Here is an 18,479-nt window from a genome sequence, read left to right as displayed (position 1 = left end):
CTTCTTAACACAACCCACAAAAGAGTTTGTTTCTCCTCCCAAAATTGAATTCAGCCTCATTTGCTTGTTAGGCAAAAGTGTAAACTACTGCACCATAGAGCCGCTTCAGTTCTTAAAAAAAGTTAAAAAATAATCTTAAAACCTACAACTTCTTTGGATGGAAAGTAGACTCTGATCTTTCAGTACTAGCATTTCAATTCCATTCAATTCAGTTTATTTACAAATCCCATCAACAGTCGCCTCAAAGTGCTTAAAACATCAGAAAAATGAAAATGTAAACACAGAAAAACACCCTTCAATCATGCTATGAGTGTTGATGTTGCATAGTTTGCCCACCAGAGGGCACTCTACAATATGTCTCTGGGTTGCAACAACCACAACAGGCAGTTGATTCAAGAACTATCGGGCGGTGGTAAACGAATAATCCACGAGTTGTTGTAACAGCAAAATTACTTTTTAAACATCACTTTCGTTATCTTAGACTACACTATTAAATTACTCCATATAATTCTGCGTTGTGTGTCTGAATTTAAAAAATTTCGGATTTTTAAATCACCAAATATCGGTATCGGTCTTTAAAATCTCATATACTAAAAAGCAAGGTAATTATGCTGAGTAAAGCATATGCTGTCTAAACAAGCTAAATTAACAAGTTTTGCGAAAAATACACTTCCTGTTTTTAGAATTAGGAAAATAAAGACTAAATAAATACTTCAATTAAACTTCTATTAATAACTAAATTAACTACGTTTGCCTCTTTTAAGTCAAATGTTCATGCTTTAAAACTAAAAATCCACAAACTAGGGTGTAAACTGTGATGTCATTCTGAAAAACATATAAAGTGTCGCAGATAATGTATTTATACTATATTAACATACACGGCCGAACTAAGCTAAGCTAAATATTTACAGTGTCTATAACACAAAGGCCCTGATAACAAACACTGGAAAATGACTTGTGAACATCTATTGATAATACGGCCCAGCAATTGTGAACACATCGTAGACAAGCTTGTACACACACCGAATCAATGCACTTAAATTATTTAAGTATGCTTGTCTCATAAAAGATGAATAAAACATCAGGGCAGACAAGTCTTTGATTAGCGTGGTCACTTCGTCTCCAGGACAGGCACAGATGAACATTTGATGAAGATCAGATCATCCTCCTCTTTCCTCACTCTGCAGAAGCCCAGCCAAAGAGAGCCGGCATCTCTCGGCCAGTAAACAGCACACTTTTACATTTCTTCTACCTCCTGACACATTGACACCTCTCTCACACCCCCACCATGAATTATATATCATCTGTGCAAACGGCAAGAGTCCAATTCGCACTTGAAATGTTGGGGCAAGTTGTCTAGCAAGCGCTGAGCCCCTGACAGGACCGGCTCTTTTCCTTTGCAACTTCACAACGACAAAATGTTGAGCCCCATTTAAAGATGGAATAAAAGGGAACAAAGACGGAGAAAACAAAAGGGGGGCAAAATGAGATTTCTGTCAAAAAATTATCGAAACCAGGCGAAGATCAAAGACGATTGAAGAATTTCCTCCAGCGCCAACCATTACGCCAAGGAACACGAGGCACAACAAAAGAATATGAAGCAGAAGAAAACAAATACAGAGGGAATATGGAAGAAGCCCCATGTGGCCTTATTATAAGGGCTACACTGCAGGTAACTATATTCTTTAACAGCAGTGCTTTATAAATTCTGTCATCTTGTTAAGACTGTCAGGACCACTGACCCTCCCTTCCTCTCTAACTGGGCAACTGGCATTTTGAAGCTCATTCTTTTAACCACAGCTGTCTGATTGCTTTGGTTGAGCACATAATCCAAACAGCTTGTCTCAGCTAATTGTTTGTGCTCCTTCCTCCAGCAGACACAGGGCCGAGGATGAGAGCGGGAGCTTCACTTGTGATGGAGAGAGGGCAAAAGGGTGCCGGGATCCTATAGAGCTCATTATATCTCCCACTGTCTCTTTGTTGTGTTTCATATTCACTAGTTCTCGTCTGCTGCGATGCAGTCAGCGCTCCCACTTAGTCATCGCGCCTGAGGGGTGGAAGAGCAAGGGTCTCACTTTCAGTGTTGTCACAACTTGCCTATGTTAATGTTTCTAATGAGGAATGAGCCAGATCATGCGGCGCAATGATCAGATGCAAACGAAACTCAATTTTAAACTTTTAACAACAATCATTTGGGACTCCGAGACACCAGCGCTGAGAAGTCTCAGGCCTTCAACCTCAGCGCTTTGAGAAACTGTCTGCCATCTCTCTTTCAGAGCTTCTTTTTCTTTTTCTTTTTTTTCGCTTTAGTGCCACAGTAGAAATCAACTGTTATCTCTGACTGTCCTGGCCCAGGCTTGTGAAGTAGTGGAGGACGAAGCGAGACTGATTGTCAGAGGTCGAAAGGCTAGGTCAAAGCCGGCTCGTTCGTCAGACAAAATGCTATTTTTGTTTCCTGTGCGGTTGAGTAGTGGGGTGGGAGGGCGGGCAGTCTGCTCTCTCATTACCAGCGCTATCTCAGTAGTCACTGCCAACCCACCTATTACAGCACTTTTCTCTCTGGGGCTGATTCAAGCTCCTTGTTTTCCTCCCGATGTACAACACCTGCCTTTGTAACTATTTCCCTTGAATTGCCTTATACACCCTTTGCCTGTGTGCTTGTTTGTGCATATGTAAATGAGTCTGGCTACCTGTTGGTATCGTGTCATCCTAACATCCACAGTGCATTTTTCGAGTTAAATGAAATATGAAAACATCTGTTGATGCATTTAGCCTTTCTGAAAAGCAAAAAATAGGTGGTCGTCATGTTATAGCGCTTAGAAAAGACCCGGGCAAGGCCAGCATGAAGAGTGATTGCAGGGTCATAGCAATCACATCTACACAAAGGGACTTTGACTATCATTCGTTCTATCAAACCGCACGTGATCTGTGTTGCATAAAGTATGGACAGAAGGAGTCGGAGACGATGATCTCATGTTGGAGGCATTCAGTATTTCTAGCTGTTAAAAAGGAAACGATAGTTCACAAAGCTTGGACAGAATGTACTGAGTTTCAGGACTGAATAAAATCTAATGGTACCTTTTGTATATTCATGCATGCACACTGGCTTTCATATGCATCTCTTCCTTTAAAGCCAAGAAAAAGTTTTTCATCTAGCTGCTTATACACTGCTGCACTATCTGGATGTCTTTAGCCTCACTTAGGAGAGGAGTGCAGTAAATTAAGAGCTAATCAGAAGCTACAGAGGAGCCTTTCCAGGTTGATGAAATTGTCCTATGTGACCCACCCTGTATCTTTAGGAACTGCTCTCGTCTCTAAACACGGCTGTCATTCTCCGACGAGAGAGGTGAGGGGGGGACAAACAAGCTCCCCATTACTGCTCTGCCTCACGTTCCTCTATGGGAGTCCATAAACCACTGTCTCAATTGCCTTTTCAGTGAGTCACACTGATAATTACTCCACTGGAGGTAAGGAGATTTAGACTCTATGAGATCTGGTAATTATGAAGGTGGTCAAGGGAAGGTCATTTTTTACTCTGTGGATTAGATCGGCGCGCTCGCACACTGATGAAGGGGATAACATCACTGTTTCTGCTCTCATTTCCTTTGTGAAATGTTAACTTTTAGTTCACTTTCATAACACTGATTACGCGTCAAGGTAATTATTTCTATCACTGGTCATTCTGTCTGTCTTTTTTTTAATTCAAAAGTGATTTATTAAAACACAGAAAGATGAAAAGAAAGTGGCATCAGAGGTGGAGCATTTAGTATTAACCTGATAAATGACAAAAGGCATGAATTTGTGTAAATTGACACAGTTTAGCACAGGAAACATTTATTTTTGTTTCCTAAAGGCCATACTGGTGAGATAAGCAAACAATAGAGGTCAGTTATCTTAAACTTCCTGCATTTAATACAAATGCTAGAATATTTTATAGCTTTTTCAGAGTCTGGAAATACTTTATGTTTCATAAAGCATTCATTTGGTGCCCACTGAGTTCAAAATGAAAATCTGACTTGCATAAAACAATCCACTTATCATAACTATCATACTAACATTTAAATTCACCTACATCTATCTAATTTTCTGACAATGGACCACTGCTTGCATGAAACACGATACATTATAAATATTGCGTCAACTGTTTTACTCTGACTTGAGCTTTAATATACAGACCTGCATCGCTGAATCAAGTAGAAATTAGACTTACATTTACTATTTATGAATAAAGGAATAATGGATCATTTCTGAGGATCATTGCTTCCTTTTTTAATAAGTAGCACAGACTCATTACAATCATTCACCTTAAAATTTATTAACACAGTGGTTGGTTTTAATCAGTTTTTTAAGACACTGCAGGCTGGACTGAGATGGCCCGCAGGCTGTATTTTGCCCGTGTGTGGTTTGCAGCATATCTGGTTCAGTTTTGGTAGAAACACTTAGACCAGGAGTGTCAGTGTTTAAACCGTGGGCCACATACACCCATAAACTCTGATCTTAAATGTGCCGAACCAGCTAAACTCCCCTTTGTGTATAGATGTTTAGGTAAACGTTTAGTTTAGCAGTGCACTTTCAGCAGTGTGTCTCCGTTTTTCTACATGATCAAGAAATGCTGCTGTAGTAAAGAAAGAAATCTGCCAGCATGACTCTTTGGACTTAAATAGTTAGAAATCCACATGTAAAATTACAGGAAGAGTTCATTAGCCATAAAACCTCCTATTTCTTTTTCCCACTGTAGTCTCATTGTAAAAATATGAAATGTATATAGTAAATAGTGAAAATGAATTTTTATGTCATTGAATTATTTATCAATCATTTAATTGCTTTGGTTTAGTATGAACGACCATTGGGAAGGTCTTTATTGGTGGGAAAAGCTGTAAAACTTATGAAAATACAGTTAAAACTTCAAAAATTCATTCAGTACCTTCCTTCACTTGTTCTAAAGCACATCCAGTGGGCCGAATTAGAGTCTTAGGAAGGCCAGTTCTGGCCCCTGGACTTTATGTTTGATACCCTTGATTTAGACTGTCAAATAAAGGCAGCAATACTGAAAATACTTCAATACTAGCTCTGTATTAAAAAGTAAAAGTATGAAATACTTAATACTTCATAGTTTACACCTCATACAGTGGAAACTATGATAACAATGCTAATTAAAGTTTTATATATTAATTCATTGTTGTTGTCTACATCTCTAATGTCTGCTGATCAATACTTGTTGGCTGTACTTAGATCCAACTTAAAGACAAAGGTGATGGTGCTTTTGAGTTTGCGGATCCCGGTGGACACCGTTGATACCTTTAATAATAAACTTTAGACCCACCTGTTCAGGCTTGCTTCTATTTAGTTTGATCTATTTGCTGCAAACTGCTTGTCAAAGTTGTTCAGTGCGTTTGTACATGTTGCTGCTAAAGTGAAGGTTTTTCTTTCAGAAAACACTACGATTTTTCCATGCAGCAACCAGCTGGCATTAATAACGTCTCTTTCCTTGAGTAAAGAAATTACGAATCATCGAGTGGCCCATTTAGTCTTAAAGGCCATGAAACGCAACAATCTAGTTTGGTATTTTGGCAAAAAAATGCAAATAATCAAGTGAAGTATCTCATATTTGTGCCTAAATCCCTGAAATAAAAGTTTAGCTAGAGTTAGAAAGAAAAAGGCTTAGAAAAACAAACACACGTTCTCACTCAGAGCTTCTTTTTTTTTACAGCTTGCAACATATTTGTGTTACATTCCTTCACCGGCGAGTGCATACAGCTGGTAATCACGTTAAGGGGATGGAGAATAGATACCTGCGTTGGCAATGGCTGGAATGAACACGTGGAAAATGAAACGTTAAAGGAGCTGGAGAACTACTGAATAAAAACATTACTCAGAGAGCCACAGCAGTCAATATCAGCATTTCAGCTGCAGGAGGAACTCAGCGACTACAAAAAAGAAAGAGAGAGAAAAAAAATATAGGTAGTTAAGATTTGAGCGGAGTCGCAGTTACAGGATTTTGGAGAGTAAACCACATCGCTTGTAGGGATCCAGAGATAATGCTTTCACTTTGTGATGCAAGGCAATATCAAGCAGTGTTGCAGGATTCTCACTCTGGGGGAAGCATTTCAAAGAATCAAATCCTCTCCATGGAGTTGTTACACATACAAGAAAATCCCCGTGTGCTCGATAATGTTGCCCTTTTGGTGTTGCTTACGCTTTGTTATTGATTTCCAAAGTGTGGTCCGGGAACCTCTGGGGAGGGGGGGGAGGGGGGGGGGGGGTCCCGATAAAGTTCCAGGAGGTCCCAAACAAAAAGAGAGAGACCGAGTTTATTTTCCCTCTGATTTCAATCCTTAAGATTTTTATTTTTTCATTTTTGTGCAGTGATCTTACAGGTGAGGGTTTTTAAAGATTAAACCAAAGCGACTAATTAGTTTATCTCGCTTTGCTTGAAAGTTTCTTAAATTAAGTGGCAAACTTTCTGCACTAATCCTGGTTTCAAACATTTTTTATAGCTGTCTCATTAAAATCTCTTTGAATAAATAAAAGAAATACTTTATTTTGTCTAAAGCAACTACAACGGCTTCATTTATGACCAAACCTTCACATTCTGAGATATTTTCAGGCTCCATTCAAACACACTCCACATAAACAGTATGTAATGCAGTGAAACCCAGTATGGGGTCTCCTGCTTTTGTCCTTCAAAGTCCAGAAGGTGTTGAGCCCCCCCCACCCGCGCTCCCCCTTCCTGAAAAGAGCCTGTCTGCCTGGCAGGACAGACCGGGTTATTACAGCGTGTTCATGGTCCCATCATGTGTCGTCAGACCAAAGCGGAGGCCGCGAGTAAAAGCCTCATGTAAAATTTATGTTCATGCGGCTGTTTCAGTGGGTGGAAAAATCAATATTGCGGGCCTGATGCACGGAGATGACTGAGTGCTCTCTGACTGACAGTAAAAGCTGAGAGAGATTGAGGGGCTGCATTTACTGCTCCAGAAATGGAGTGGAGTAGAGTCGCCCTAATAGTCTAGTTCACCTTAAATTTGAATTTCATTGTGGATTATTTTGGTAACAACTTGAATACTGAGGGGTTGAAGAATTACTCCATTAGATTAAAAAGAGGACTAAGCAGGATTGTTTCCAAATCGTCTCGAGCACATCTTGCATTGTGACTTCTGAGCAGCTACAGTATTGTATATTACGGGGTTATTAAGCCTTCCCTTCCTTCCCAACTTACACAGATATAAAAATGATTGTAGAATAATCAAAAGACAATGTGGGTATGAGGAGGACATCACAGGGCTTTTGTTCTGCGCTGCTTCGCTTACATATGCTTTTGATAACGTGCCGCATACCCACAGTGCATTTGGGGAGGAATGTGAGAAGAGAGCGAAAAGAAAGTGAGAAAAAGAAATTCAGTGGGATGAAATAACCCCAAACAATGGGATTTGCTTTCCATTCTTCTGCCTCCATCTTCTGTCTTTAATTATTCCCTTTGGTTGTCTGAGGGAGCGTGTAAGCACTTTCACACAGCACAACATGCCCAGCAGCACAACACTGTCTGCCTTAGTGATGTGGAGACTTCTGAGTGACACTGAGCCTCTTGTGATTATTAATGCTGTTTAATACAACACAGAGCAGCCACTATGACTGAGGGAAAAAACAGATTTCAAAATGCATGCATTCAAAATGCAATGTGAATGGAATTATGTACTACATGAGCACTGAGCACTTGAGATACACCCCCCCCCCCCTTTTTTGTCTTTTCCTTGCTACATAAACAATGTGTACACCGCAAAATGAAGGCTAATGTTTTGTAGATGCAACGATAACAAGCGGCCCAGTGTGCTTTATTTTTGCACACAGCATTTAATGGAACCACAGCTGATCCTGGTGGGATCCTTTGTGCCGGTTTAGTAGTTTCTTCCTGAATCGCATATGAGATATTTGAGAGCCCAGAACGATGTATGATGAATGAAGTAGCATGCTACTTATACGCTTATCGTGCTCACTGACTAGCAACAGGTTCAGCAAAGGGCAGCGGCAGTAAATGAAATTCCGCACCAGGACAATATATCATCAAAAGAAATGTATGCACCCGAAACTTACAAGCCTTCTTCGGATGCGGACAAGGTGCCTGACGGGGTTGGGGGAAGGGAGAGGCGGAGGGGATAGTAAGGAGAAAAAGAGAGGGGGGTGGCTGGAGAGAAAAGAGGGGAGGGTTTTCCTTTTTTTTTTTCCTTCTTCTTTTTTTCCTGGATGGGTGAAGAGCAAAGCAATGGGAAGCAGCAGCAGCAGATTTTGTTGAATCAGTTCTATTTCCATACTGGCTGATCTGTGTCTTTTAACCATTTCACTGCAGCTGGAAAATGAAAGTACCAGGGCTAATTTCACAGTGAGAGCTCACTGAACAAAACCCCCCACGGTCTGTGGCAAAAGGTGCTAAGTCTACTTTGTCATTGTGAATTACGGCAGTGTAATTCAGGAAACAGCCTTGTGTATGACAGACAAGAGTAGGAAAAAATGTCCAGAGGAAAAAGAGAAAAAAAATGCAAGAAAAGCCTTTTTTTCCCCTCCCCTCTATACCCTCACATGTACTTAGTGAGTCTTTCTTATGATCTGTAAGTATCAGATACCTCTCTCCAAACATGCCGTCCTGTACTGATGCCACGGGATCCATCTGTGATGTGTCTGCAGTTAGTCCAGGAATAGCACCCGCGGGACTTGCGCACTCCTCAGGCCTCCTGCGGGACCTTTTAAGCTGCATTGATACTGATAAAAGCCCCCACAAATCTGGCCCCAAGATACCTCAGCCATTAATTAAGGTAATTAGGCCCTGGTCAGCAATTAGTAACCACAGATAGCTTTTAGCTGGTGAGGGGTTTGGTTCCACACCATCTGCTGACAAATGTCACCACGGACTCTTTGGTTTCACACGCGGGGAACCGGAGAGCTGTGTTTAAAAGTGACCTCTGTGTGATCCAGACTCCCACAGCTCCTCTACTGCCGCCGCCGCTGCTGCAGGATCACTTTGTTTGTTCTTCTCTCAGGTTTTTTGCTTCTTTTCTCTTTCAAACACGAAAGAGCGAGCTCTATGAAAATCCATACATGTTGTACACGGTCAGAGCGGGAACAGGAAACGTTCACTGCACAAGTTATTGAACAAAATTAAAACGTCTGGGCCCAGTGTAAGGAGTATTGATCAGCGCGTAATGCTACATTGATTTGCTAGTATTATTAAGTCCATTATAGATCTGTTTTGATAACATTTTACTTTATATTATAATGTTATGTACATATGTACTTACTGTGAGTCAATTATGCAGATAGGTATAAAACATAACAGTGACAACACAAATACCTTTGGAAATCATTAAGAAAAAGCAGAATAGACCTGCTGAATAAGTCTGGGAGAAACATTTGTGCCCTTTCTACTAATATCAAAACACAGCAGCGTGCACGCTTCATCCGGTGGCACAGGTATGTGATATAAGGCACCCTGACTGATAAAAAACAGGCTGAACACACAAGTTCAACCTCAGAGGACACATCACGCAATAACTCACATTATTGGGGAATGGGAAATAAAGGATGCCGCTGTGCTGCTTTACACAATTCCACATTTGAAGCAATCGGTGATAACACCATTTTCATTCCAGTTCAGTCCCATAAAATTACCATTAACATTACAACTCATGCAGAACACAGATAAATGTAAAATGTCACCCAGTTCTGCCAGGCAGGACTTCCAGTTCCACAAGATTACCATCTCTGTCTGCTCTCTCCCACTGCACCTTGTCTAATATTTCATTTACAACATTTCATAAGTTCATTTTCCCCTCACTGACCATGTAAATCACAAATCAATTTTCATTTAAAATGCTTGACTACAGATTGTTGCTGAAAGCTCCTGAATTGCGCCTCAGCAATATGGCAGACCTTTAGCAAATCTTTCGGAAGCGGTGTGGTCAGAGGAGGGAGGCTAAAAGTGAGATGTAATTTCCACAAAACAACTCTGGGGCCGAGTGGTCAAGGCATTTACTGGAAAGACTTTACAAGTGCTGAAATGCCACGAAAACAATGTATTGTAATTTATACCCCATTCAATATTCCCTCATTTAACTGGTCCACTCGACGGGAACGATTAAAACAGATGAACTCTATTGATTGTGCATAATTGTTTAGAATATTAATCAACATGCACAGCTATCATGGTGTAAGATGATTTCATTGAGCGTGTTAGGATTAGATAATTGAGATTTTATTCAAAAACGGTTAATTTGGCTAAATGAAGCCAGCAGTGTGGCTGTTTCACATTTAGACACTTAATTACAGCAGCTAGAGGGTAATCTCTTTTAGCTCCGGAGCTCGGGGAATAGCGTATAGCCGGATTGCTCCACGTGTTTTTGATTATTCACATAACTGGAAGCTAATTTCAGAATTTGCCATCTAGAAATTCCGCCTCCTAATTCGGAAAACGATCCTCTCCTAATCCACGCTGCTTTATTGCCACCCTGAGTAAAATCCATTAAAATGAATGCATCACACTGCCTGCACACACAGCGCAGACGGACACTGTGCGATGGTGAGCGACCGCCTTGTAGACTGTGTGTTTATGGCAGGTGGTTTTGCAAAGAGCCTCCCTCAGTGTTTACCAGTGAGGGCAGATGTCAGGGTTTGCTGTGGAGGAGCAGACACAGCCACATCTGATTAACAATATTATTGTCCTCCTCCACACCGCCATAAAGACTCATCCCCTCCCCTCTTCCCTCCTCTCCAAGCCTCCCCCTTTTTTCTTTCCTTTCTTTCTATTTCGGGCTCTGGCAGCGTGCTGTCCTGTGGCATGGCTGAACCAGAGTGACACCGCCACCATCCATAGAAACAAAAAACGAGCCAAGAGCCAGAAGGTTAACAGACACACACACACACACATATACACACACACACACACACACAAAACAACGGTTTCTTACCAGACACAAAACACAGAAATGTCTGGGGATGCATACATAAAAAAAAAATCATACTGTATATTCAAGAAACACAGAGGATCGTTGTTTTTTTAAGCAATTATGGAAAATATGTAACTTGAATACAGAACAAATGATTAGCATGGCTGCAACAAGTGAAGCAGCAGGAGGTGAAATTTACTTACATCTCAGCTTGAAAACAGACAGAGTATAAATGAGCCTCATGGGAGAGAGCGAGTGTGTGTGTTTATATGTGCATCAAACCCGTGTGGTTGATCCTAACCCTCTTAATGCTCTGCTGTTTGTTCTGATTGGCGATTTTTCCCCCTCTTTTCTCCTTTCTGTCGCCAAACTGTCACGAAGGCACTAACCCGGCACGTTTCGGAGCTTCTTATTGAAGACAAACAATAAACCACTGGCAGATATCAATGGCAGAGATGAGAACTCGGGTGCCATATCTGCTGGGACTGGCTGGCGAACCTGCCTCTGCCTGCGCTTCATCTCCAGCAGCACCTCTCACTCTCAATTATTTGGCTGCTGTCACAACAAATCAATCAAATTACCGCTCCAGGACTGTGTGCAGCTGCTCCTATTGCACCGCTAGTTGCATTAGCTTTGAAATGTATGAGGTCTACATTTTATCACTGTTATTTATTTAATGCGGCTCTCTCCCCTGCGAGTCATCTTACAACCACAGCAAAGTTAAATCATTAAAGGACGACGTGGAATACATACTGCTCGAGAACACTTCAAATTAAACAGTGATAAGGGAGAAGGGATGGGTTTAGCCTCTATTGTGTTAAGATGGCAGATGCGGGTGAGGAAGTGTGAACCACTTGCGCGTGGCGCTTCCTAATGCACTCTTCTACTGGCTGAATGTGCCCACAAACAGCAGCGGCTCGTTTCTTTTCTCTTCTACCCCCCAAAATGATTTGAAACATACACAAGAGAAAAGCAGCCGCACAATGAACGGCTGCTGTGTTTGTAACAAGCCCAAAAAGAATATCTGAAACTCTCCGGCTCTGCTAATGTAATGGCTAAAGGGACACGGAGGCATTCCCACAGAGGACAGAGGAGGCAGAGGTAGTCAGCGGCCTGGCCCGGTGAGCTAACCTCTTAAAGGAGCAGCAGTCAGCTGAGGCAGAAGAGATGCAATCTGACATGTCTAACTAGTGTGGAAACATTTGGCTCTTCCCCCCCAGGAGCCCACCCTTTGGTGGTGTAATGAGCAGAGTGATTTCCCTAATTTGTATCACGGCAAAACCCACAACCTGCGAACGACACCGCTGAGCGTTTTCATCAAAACGGCAGACATGCCTTTGATTGGCACTGACACGGGGTCTCATTACTGCAGGTGAGTGGGATGCCGACCTTTATCAGGAAGCTTGAGTGCTGTTTTGTGTTTCCTGCGGACGAGTACAGAGGAACAACGCTCTCACCTCACCATTAGAACTCGGCTCTCTGATGTGATGTGCTCCCTGGCTTTCTGCTGAGAGCAAATAAGATGGGATATGCTTATTAATATGAAAGCGCTCCGGTAAACTAGCTTCTTGCATTACCTTTGAGTGAGTCGTAGAGGAGAGGAGTAGACAGATGAGACTTTGTTCTGCTTCCTCCCAATGAGCATTACATGTATAGAGCTTTGAAACAACTAGTTTTACAAGTATGGTAATCATGCTTTGCTTGTTATGAAGTAAAGGCCTATTAAAAATGCAGCAGAAAGGTAGCGTCATATTCAAGACCAGAAATCTGCAGATGTCTGCATCAGTCGTGCATACTTAGATCTGAAATTGTGAAAATCATGTATGATTTTCTTTTATTTTTATTCCTATCAGCCGTCATATTTACAGACCTCTAGCATGACCCAACCTAGTTTTTGCCTCTGTGAAGTCAGCTAGAATTGTGTGCACTCTGTCACAAAAGATAACTTTCTCCCTTGTTTAGTTTCATTGGGGATTTGTTTTTACTGCATGTTTGCAGGCATAAATCATTCTGACAAATAACCAGTTACACTGGTGCTTGTGTTTACTGAGTCTGCCACAAGATGCTGCTCAGTTTTATTTACTTTATAGCACAACCCCATTACAGTGATAGTTATTCATCACAGTCTGAGAGAGCTGCCCTCCTAAAGCTAGTACAAGTCCAGTCGGTTCCCTTCTGTCAACATTTATTCTCACAGAGCCAGCTTTGATTAGCCTGATCAAAAACGCTGCGGTTACTGTTTCTCTTTTTACTTCATTTCCCTCATTAAAGGTTAATATAAAAATGCAAAAAGTGCATGCACTGAAATCCCTCATTTCATCTAATATAGCTAGTGAAACATGACATCCTGACAATGTACAGAGATTTAATGTATCTAATATCCTCTGTCCTACACCGCCCACTCCACAAGACAAACAGCCTTATTAGTTGGTCATTAGCTGCCTCATTACATTTAAATACAGCCATTGGCTGGGCTCCTCCCAGAGTCTCATTACTGTGCCTCACTGTTGTCTTCTGTCTGATCTGACACTAATTAGCGAGCAGTGTGAACGCTGTAAACTACACTCGCTCCCAAAGTCGTGAAATGAGCTGACTGCTCCCTGGCGACAGTGCGGCATCGTATTATATGTGTGATTAATCAGGCCTGGAGGGTCTGGGAGGGGGAGCGAGGGGGACACGGGGGCAGAGGCCAGAGCTGCAGTTGTCTGACAGAGGTGCTGTGCCAGCAGGCCTCATTCAGCGGAGCTGTGATGAACTCAGACAGGGGAGAGTGGAGGAGCGCAGCTTGGCTAGAGGGGCCCGGACACAGTCAAGACATTTAGCTTCACTCGTGACTTGTGTCACTTTCTCTCCACGGAGGTCCCTTCAATGAATCCCCTTCAGATAAGAGGACGTGCGAACAGGCAGTCTGTCAGTCTGCACGCTTAAAAAAAGATCTGCCACAGAGGCATTTCTCCACAACAGTTTTTTTCCCCTCTGTCTCTCTCTTTGTGTCTCTGATGGCTGTAGAATTTTATCAGGACATTGGACTCAGATTCTTTGTTGGTTTGTTTGGCAGTGGACAATATGGATGACTGAGAGGTGTTTGTTTTGGTGTTCTGACACCCTGACAATGTGTTTGTCGATCAGTTCATCGGATCGCTGAAGCCTCTGGGTTGTCCCTCACGCACCACGAGGAAGATGTGTTGAAGTGTGAGTCAGACGGGCCTGCTGGGCCCATTATCGTCCACTACTGACGGATACATTGAAGGGCTCGCTGGATAGATGCGGGTTTATTAAAAGCTCTGCCCACAGCGATGGCTGCTGTTATTTATGCATGTTTGTGTCCATTAGGCCTCTACCTCCACATTTCCTCACTCAGGGCATCTGTCCATCCATTTCCCCCACATGAAGGGAGACTTCCCTGCACTTTGTGCTGCACTGGCATTATTGTAATCTCCCTCCTAAAAACACACTGCTTTACATGTAGCCTGGCATCTTTTTACATTAGTGCGGCTCTCTCATCTAAGATTTATGGCTGACGGTTTCCCCATCCATCCCTCAATCTAATGGTATAAAAGAGACAATGTTTTAAACATTAAAATGAAAACCATTTACAACTATGATCAAAAGAGAACACTTGGGCATTAAAGTTTAAAAGGCAAGGATAAGTACAGCCATGTGGATGGACAGATGAGGTGGAAAAGAGATAAAAAAGTGAAGTACAGTGCACTCTTATGCACAGGAAAGAGGCATAAAGTGCTTCTGTGCTGCACTGCAAAACGCTGACCTGTAATTAATATGGTTGGTTCCTCTGGGCAAGTCGAGGATAGCTGCTTTTTGGGATCTAAACCCCTCAAGGACTCTTACCTGGCCGAGACCTCTAAAGCATTTTGTTGGGGAAAAAACATTGTTCAGTGGCTTAAAATGAATGCGCACAAAACTCTTACTTGTTTTATGTATTACTAATAATTCCCGAATCGTCTGCTCTACACGAATACGAGGCAATAACAATTCCTGAGAGTAGCTGGGTCATTTTTCTGCAGCTTCTTGTCTATAGCTCCCTTTTTCTCACCTTGCAGGTTCTGGAGGGGGAGCGTCATGATGCCCCCCGCAGCAGCAGCAGCCACCAGGCTCTGGATGTTGGCGGTGGGCAGGGAGAGCACCAGGCCCTGCTGCCCGCCCAGGTGCCCGCCTGCGTTGAAAGGAATGAGGATGGGCTGGTTCAGGCCTGGCGCCGCCCCGGACATCACGCCACCTACCGCGTTAGCCAGTTGCTGCGCCACCAGGAGAGACTGAAGAGGGCACACATAAAAACACACACACACACACGCATAACATCATAGGTCAGATAATCGCGGATGCTTTTCTTTAAAATGTTATAAAAGTAAGGTTTAATACATCATTCGATATATTTCTATGTTTGTGCGAAATAAATTGTGTTTATGATCTTATTACTTGCAGTTATTTCAGATTTTACACACACACACCCACACCGACACACACACACACACACACCAATCAAAGTCTGCATGAATATTATAAATTTACATCAGTATTTTGATTAAAGTTGCAACTTTAAGCTATAGTTTTTTATTTAGACCCACTTTAGAAGACACTAATGCCAAAAATGATTTCATAAAGCAAACAGTAAAACATTTAGTGTGATATGGTTAAACGTATTGTTAAGACACAGGACTGTGCTAAAATCTTGAGGCCCTTGTTTCTTTAGATTTCGCTTTCAAGGTGTCAGACTTCCATGTCATCATGTCATCCTTTGAAATCAATGAAAGGATGTCAGGAGAAAAGCACAGAGTGTCTATAGCTATCTGTAAAACATGGTGGAGGCTCTGTCATGGTTTGAGGCTGCGGTGGTGTTGGAGATCTTGTCTAAACCGATAGAATTATGAACAATGAAAAGTATCATCTCATTTTGATATACTATCCAGTACTATCTGGAAAGCATCTGATTGGCAACAAATTTGTTTTTCAGCACGACAATGACCCCAAAGAGTCATGGACCGGCCTCCCCAGAGCTCGGACTTTAAGGTTATTGAAGCAGCGTGGGATCTTTACAGAGAACAAACTGGAGCTAAAATCCCAAGTAGAGCTTTGAAGCCTATTTAGAAATTACAATAACAGCTGCCTAAGAGAGTTCAGACTGTGTTGGTCACACCAAATATGCAGTTTTAAGCTTGACTCTGTTTTTACCTTATATGCGACTTTTCCATGTATATTTGAAGGTGTTTCAATATATTACTGCACCTATTTCCCAGAAAATAAAGACTCTGCATATTAAGTGCTGAACATACGGGCTATTTTAAAATCCTGACATGCTTAATGGAGACAAGTGCAGCAGATGTTTCTTGACTTCATAACCAATCAGTGTGTTCTGATGAATGCAGCTGTTTTGCAGCTGAAAGCTGTGCTGCTCTGCTGTGTCACAGACTGACAGTCAAAACACACTGCTGTTGGTACTGACAGAAATCAAACCCCATCTTTGTGAAAGAGCTGTGATTTTTTTCCTTTCACAGAAATGCAGTGATTCATGTTTCATCCCACTGAACAAATCCCTGGTACCACGGAATAATGTGCTTGAAATACACAGTCTTTTTTTTTTATAACGTAGCAGTACTTTGCCCTTTTGATGAGTGCTATAACACATCACTCTCGTCTCTTCATGTATCCATTCATTCATATTAGTTAAAGTGGAATCGCTGCAGTCATACCCATAGAAGAAAAGATAAGTTATCACAAGTATCGCTCTGAGATATTTTGCACACTTGAAGCTCTCTTCATGTATTTTCCGAGGAAGTGGGGCTGGGAAAAATACACCTACACATTTATCGTTGAGAGTTTTGAGCCCAAAGTAGGAAGGTTTGTGCCATGGCTCTACGAATACACACAAAATTACACATTAATTTGCATTTATTGTCATTAATCATTGATTAAAATTGGACTGAGAACATTTAAACGTGGAATTTGAGTTGTTTGGGAGTCAAATAATAAAAGCGCGTTGTCACTTTGTGTTGTGTCCCCAACAAAGCAGGCTGCTTTGGACATTAGTAGGTGAGTCTGGGCGCGCTGTGGTGCGACTTTAAGTTCACAAAGCTTTAACTCCAATTGTCAGCTATCTGCTTGTGTTTTGCATGGTGTGTCTGCAGCTTGCACAGGATGCAGAACGAGCTGACTGGTGTGAAGCGGGCCCACCCTGCTCTCGAGCCTGGTGCTCATAGGTGACAGGCGTGTCACTGTGATAACCTTGTGTGGTGCATAACGCCCGCTCCCACTCCGACGTACATGTGATCGCAGTTTAAGAGGTACAAGGTCATGTTGGTTTAAAGCCAAAAAGCATGGCTAAAATATCCGCACTAAGAGACAAATGAACACCAGTTTGTGTTTCTGAGCCGTTAAAAGGATAAAAAAAAAGAGAAAAGCTTGTAGAGGTGAACGCTGCTGGCAGGAGTTTTCACACGCACGCTGTAAAGGATTCCTCTTTCTCAACATTTGCTTTGATACGCAGCAACAGTGCATAGCATATGACAAACTGACGCTTCTGACAGCATTCGAAATGACATTTGCCATTAACTTTAAAAAATGAATTAATAATTCGGGAGCTCAAAGAATCCTCAAAGGACACTAACAAAGGCGACGCGTTTGTTAGCTGCAAGTGACACGTGTTTAATCTCAGTTTTTTAACTCAATTTAATCTCAAATCGAAGCGGCGCATAATCAAAGACGCTCTTTGAACATTTCATCTCTGAATCAAACAAAATGAGATTGCCAGGCTTGACAGTAAAGACAGCCTCACATGGAAGGGAATAACATTAAAAGACAATTCTGCAATTATCAGATGTAGCCCTGATTTATTTATCATTACTGGCAGCTCTGGAGAAGCAGACAGCTGTTAGGCACAGAGGCAGCGCTGAAGAGAAAGCACTGTGGAGATTCTTTAAAGCACGAGTGAGCTCTGGGTGTTTAGGCTGTTTGTTGCGCCAGTTTAAGCCTGATTATGATCTTCATCTGCCGTGCGAGGGCTGCATATGTGCGTGTCAAAATCTGAGATGAGAAAGAAGTTAGCGAGAACATAATTAGCTCAGCTTTGCAGCCACGCAGCGAGCGAATCCCCTGCGTCGCTTATCCGGATTTTACAGGCAGTTCACCCTCTGCCTTTTCACCTGATCCTCTCACTCGTCTTCTCCATAGGTGCTGCTGGAAAGCTGCTGTACAGTGCTTGGCAGACCTGACAGCTGAGTGTTGAGAAGTGGTCTCCCAGGGGCCGCACAGGCGCACGGACCGGGTGTGTGTGTTCGGCTCTGGAAGGGGAAGCAGCCCCACTCAGGACTCGATGTGGTACCCAGCCTCTCTGCCCATCAGGGGAGAATAGGCCCTTCTATCTGCTTGGCAGCTCTGGCACTGAGAAATTGCCCATAATCACCCAGATAGCAGACTTTTGTCATCCTAACTGCGAGTGGGAAACAGAAGGAAGGTAGATTCATGTTGGGTAAACTACCATCGGATAATGGTTGTTCGAACAATATCCGGCTCTGGAGCGAGAATCTATCAAAA

General features: G+C 42.3%; 1 protein-coding gene across 3 annotated transcripts in view; it reads right to left on the bottom strand.

Annotated features, from left to right (window-relative positions):
• Window positions 1-18,479, bottom strand: part of pou6f2 (POU class 6 homeobox 2) — a 79,162-nt gene that overhangs the window by 34,469 nt on the left and 26,214 nt on the right. For all 3 annotated transcript variants that reach the window (XM_086306526.1, XM_086306527.1, XM_086306528.1), the window contains one exon: window positions 14,986-15,205. In XM_086306526.1, the coding sequence (XP_086162652.1) occupies window positions 14,986-15,205 (220 nt within the window). The remainder of the gene's footprint in view (window positions 1-14,985; window positions 15,206-18,479) is intronic.

The sequence above is a fragment of the Aulonocara sp. 'chitande type north' Nkhata Bay genome, linkage group LG9 (genome assembly GCF_057382095.1).
Source record: "Aulonocara sp. 'chitande type north' Nkhata Bay isolate Kocher_YH1m ecotype deep benthic linkage group LG9, A_spYH_male_GT1.1, whole genome shotgun sequence".
Taxonomy (NCBI): Eukaryota; Metazoa; Chordata; class Actinopteri; order Cichliformes; family Cichlidae; genus Aulonocara; species Aulonocara sp. 'chitande type north' Nkhata Bay.
This window is presented reverse-complemented; position numbering and strand designations above follow the sequence as displayed.